A 4,378-nucleotide genomic window follows, 5' to 3' on the forward strand; every position below is an offset into this window, starting at 1 on the left:
GGGGCAGTAGGCGAGGGGCAGAGGAGGGGTGCTGGAGCTCTGGGAGCAGGCCCGGGTGGGTGGGGCGGGGGGGACACTCACGTCGATGGCGTCCCTCTCAAAGATGCGCAGCTGCAGGAAGAGCTCGAGCTTGATCTTGCGCTCCTGGAAGAGCTCCTCCATCTGGGCCTGGGCCTCGTCCAGCTGCTGCAGCACCGTCTCGATGTGGCTGATGGAGCTGTTGTGTGGGGTCTTGTTGCTGGAGATGGCGGAGTCCCTGAGAAGGGGCGGAGAGCGACAAACAGGAACTGGATGGGAGAGTCTCACCCTGCCGGGGGCCAGAACCGGCAGCTGGGGCCTCGGGGAAGAAGCCGGCGGGAGGCGGGACTGCCACGCTCCGAACACAGAATAAGCCGCCCCTCCCGCCAGACAAGCCGGGCCTTCCTCCCTGGATCTCAGCATACGCTGAGGAACTCCTTCCACACTTTTTCACAGCCCCTCTCTTAGAAGAAGGCTAACAGTCACGTGAGTCATGTCGTAGGGTTTCATCTTCAGCCACTTTTCTCCGTAAGTAGAGAACAGATGGCACCCGTCACTACAAATGGTGGAGCCACGTCAGCTGTGGGGTTAAGCTGTAATGCAGCCAACTGAGCCTTTATCGAGGAAGTCTGCCGGACTCTCAGAAAAGCGAGCATCACGGGAAGTTGTCAGGGGCGATGAGATAAGCCACCCCGAGGGATCCAGAAGGGGCACTGCATTTACGTGACTGTTCCCTGTGACCCAAGGACAGGGATATGTTCTCTGCCCCAGCCTGCCTCCCCACTTCCTGCCACTAGGAGCACCTGAGTGTCACCTGGTGCCACCCGAGGCCAGGCCTGCTGAGCCTGGACTCTGGGAGGAGTGACGCCCACCTCACCGTAGAAAAGCAGGTCGCTCAGGGCCCGAAGGACACGGTCCTGGGAGGTTTAAATTCATCTGGTTTGTAAAGAAATTTCAGTAATTTCTAGGTAGCTGTTAAAAGGAAATATTAATAAGACCTGAATCCTGGGGAGGCGTATTAGTCAATGCCATAATGAGAAAAATCGTAAGAGTGAAAAACACTGTGAGAGAGAAAAAGAGAAAAGAAAAGAGAGAGAGTGATGTTGGTCTCCTTTGTATGCATGGATGTTATTCGTTCTCTGCCTAGTTGGACAGAGAATTATAGCTAATTGTTCCAAAAAGTGAGGGGGAGGGGAAGCCCCCCGCAGATCTCAGAGCGTCCGTGCGGGGACGGGGGACGGGGGACGGGGGACGGGGACGGGTCGTGGCCCACCTCAGCTGCTGGATGAGGTCCTCCCCTTCCTTGATCACATTCACGGTCACCTGCAGGGTGGTCTGCTGCTGCTGCCCGAAGCGCTTGATGAGGTCCTGCACGGCCTCCACAGACTCGGCGTACACGTCGTCCAGCAGCTCCTTCTGCAGCTCCTCCAGCCATGTCCACAGCTGCGGGGACAGTGCTGTGAGCCCAGCCCTTCCCGCTTCCCTGGGGCTGGGGGGTCCGGGCTGGGAGGGGACCGGCGGCAGCGGTTCCCAGGGAGCTGAGAGGGAGGCGGGCGGCAGGGGGGCCGGCGGCCAGTGGGACACAGAGCAGGATGCAAGGTGAAGAAACAACCAGGCAGAGAGCCCGAGGGGACTGTCACAAAGGAGAAAAAGGAAGGGGAGGGCAGCGAACATTCCCAGTCCTTCCCAGACCCAACCCAAGTGCAAGAGGACACAGAAAAAAAAACCCACAGCTGGAACGTCTGCTAAACGTAACAGGCATCCTTCTACGCGTCTTCTGACTCTTACTTAGCAGAGGGATAGTTTTATTTTTAGCAAGAGCACGACAGTCCATTACTAATTATTAAACTGCTGCTCAGACAGGGGGCTTTACATCCCTCAGAAAGAAGGAAACATATAACGTGGTAAAATCAACCCGTCACCACGCCCGGCAGAAGATTCGGATGCGGCTCTTGCCAGGTCCCCACTCCCAACACAGGCCACGGTCAACCCGGACGCAGGTCAGTCCTTCGATGACAGGAGTACATACTGGAAACACGTGATCACCTTCATTGCCATGACCATTAACAAGGTGTTCGCACACATGGATAGGCAAAGACAACTTGGGACAAGGACTGCTTCCAGCCTGGCGGAGACAGAGCACCCCGACCGCTTCTGGGAAGCCCACTGCCTCTTCCAGGTCTCTGGGTAGCCATTCAGCGAACTGAAAGGACAATTAATTAAACTGAAAGGGCCCTGGTGGCTTGGGAGCGGTTTGTGCGTGGAGAAAAGGCTTCCTGCTTCCTCGGGGATGGAATAATCACCTCCCATACCGTAAGGTATGTGTACATTACAGACGGCTGCCCCAGCTGCGGGGAGAGAGGGGGCCCCGACACTGCCGGCCACGTGGCCTCGTGGCTGACACAGCACCACTGCTTTACTGAGGCCTGACGGACACAGAATAAACGGCACAAGTTTAAAATACTTTGATATTTGATAAGTTTGGACACATGTAAACCCATGAAAAGATCAACGCTATCAAGACAGTGACTAGCTCCATCACCCCAAGAGTCTTCCCGTGCCCCTGGTAATCCCTCCCTCTGTCTTCCTTCCAGGTGATCACCAGCCTGCTTTCTGCCACTACAGATTAGCTTGCATTTTCTAAAAATAGAATTACATTCACGGAATCATACAGTAGGTCCTCTTTTTTTTTTTTTGGTCTGGCTTCATTGCGCATAATTTTTTTGAGATTTCCTCCACACTACTGCGTGTATCAACAGTTCTCTCCTCTTTTTTACTGAGTAATATTCCATTCTGTGTCGACGCCACAATTTATCCACTCAGATGTTGACGACATCTGGGTTGTTTTCAGTTTGGGGCCATTACAAACACAGCCGCTATGCACACTGGTGTACAGTCTCCGTATGCACCTGTGCTTTCCTTTCTTGTAGGTACACATCTAGGTGCAGAGCGGTTGGATCATATGGTAGGTGTATGTTTAACTTTTTAACAAAATGCCAAACTGTTTTCCAAAGTGGCTCATTTCGGGGCTTCCCTGGTGGCGCAGTGGTTGAGAGTCCGCCTGCTGGTGCAGGGGAGGCGGGTTCGTGCCCCGGTCCGGGAGGATCCCATGTGCCGCGGAGCGGCTGGGCCCGTGGGCCATGGCCGCTGGGCCTGCGCGTCCGGAGCCTGTGCTCCGCGGCGGGGGGGGGGGCCACAACGGGGAGAGGCCCACGTACCGCAAAAAAAAAAAAAAAAACAAAGTGGCTCATTTCACATTTCCCGGCCCCCGCTGCCCGTGGCAGTGTCTGAGAGCTCCAATCCCTCCACATCATTACTGATACCAATATGGTCGGTCTTTTTAATTGTAGCCATTCAAAATGAGGGGTATCTCATTATGGTTTTAATCAGCAATTCCCTAATGACTAATGATGGCAAATCCAAGCTAACCTTTCAAGAGTTCTTTTGTTGTTAAACATGTATTCAGTTGAAAACAAAGTATTGCCAGCTGGCTCTTGTTAGGTCAATAAGTATTTTAAATAGGGCAGGTGAATTTAAAACTAAGGCAAGTGCTGGCAGAGAACTTACTTTTAGTCAAGTACTTGGGGTCCTAAGAGTTAATTTTACTAAAAATGTTCAAATGTTAACTTGTATCATATTATTTACCCACCTCTGTAAGATATCAAATTTCATACAATCCAAGGATTTTAATTATAGGCATTTTAGAAGGAGGCTGGTTCACCTCTGTGATCTTACAGATTAAGGAAAAGAGGCCATAGGTGATGAAGTGACCTGAACATGGGCAAACCTATTAGCAGCACCAACCTATGAGCAAAGCCAGTACAGTATCAGAAAGGAGGCCTCCAGACCTGGTCACACTTCACACTGATACTGCATTTCAACATGAAAAACTGCTATTCATCAATGGACCAAACAGGGACTGATACTTTGCACATCTATTAAGGGTCCAATCAATAACATACTCTTGTTTTTCATTTTGTTTTGTTTTGTTCTCTAAATTCCCATGAAACTGGTTGCTGCAGTTATAAATAACAGGAAGGATGAAAGCATTATGACCATAGAGAATCTCCCAATTTGCTCTAATATTTCCCATGAAAAATCTTCCATGGGAAGGTGATCATTTCACAATATATAGGAGTACTGAATCATTATGCTGTAAACCTGAAACTAATAATATGTCAATTATATCTCAATTAAAAAGTGTTTTATCCACAAATAATTAAAAAACACTTTTCTTGTAATATGGAATAACCATTACGAGGTGTGGGTTCTGAAGGCAGATTGCCCGAGTTCAAATCCTGACTTAACATTTCCTAGGGTGTGACCTAGAGCAACTTCCCTGGATCCATGTCTCGGCATT

General features: G+C 50.8%; 1 protein-coding gene across 1 annotated transcript in view; it reads right to left on the reverse strand.

The window, feature by feature from the left end:
* Positions 1-4,378, reverse strand: part of TRIO (trio Rho guanine nucleotide exchange factor) — a 245,526-nt gene that overhangs the window by 141,099 nt on the left and 100,049 nt on the right. Inside the window, exons 12-13 of the mRNA XM_007451615.1 lie at positions 1,292-1,461; positions 82-256 (exon numbers count right to left, since the gene is read on the reverse strand). Coding sequence (XP_007451677.1) covers positions 82-256; positions 1,292-1,461 — 345 coding nt within the window. The remainder of the gene's footprint in view (positions 1-81; positions 257-1,291; positions 1,462-4,378) is intronic.

The sequence above is a fragment of the Lipotes vexillifer genome, unplaced genomic scaffold, assembly GCF_000442215.2.
Source record: "Lipotes vexillifer unplaced genomic scaffold, Lipotes_vexillifer_v1.1 scaffold590, whole genome shotgun sequence".
Taxonomy (NCBI): Eukaryota; Metazoa; Chordata; class Mammalia; order Artiodactyla; family Lipotidae; genus Lipotes; species Lipotes vexillifer.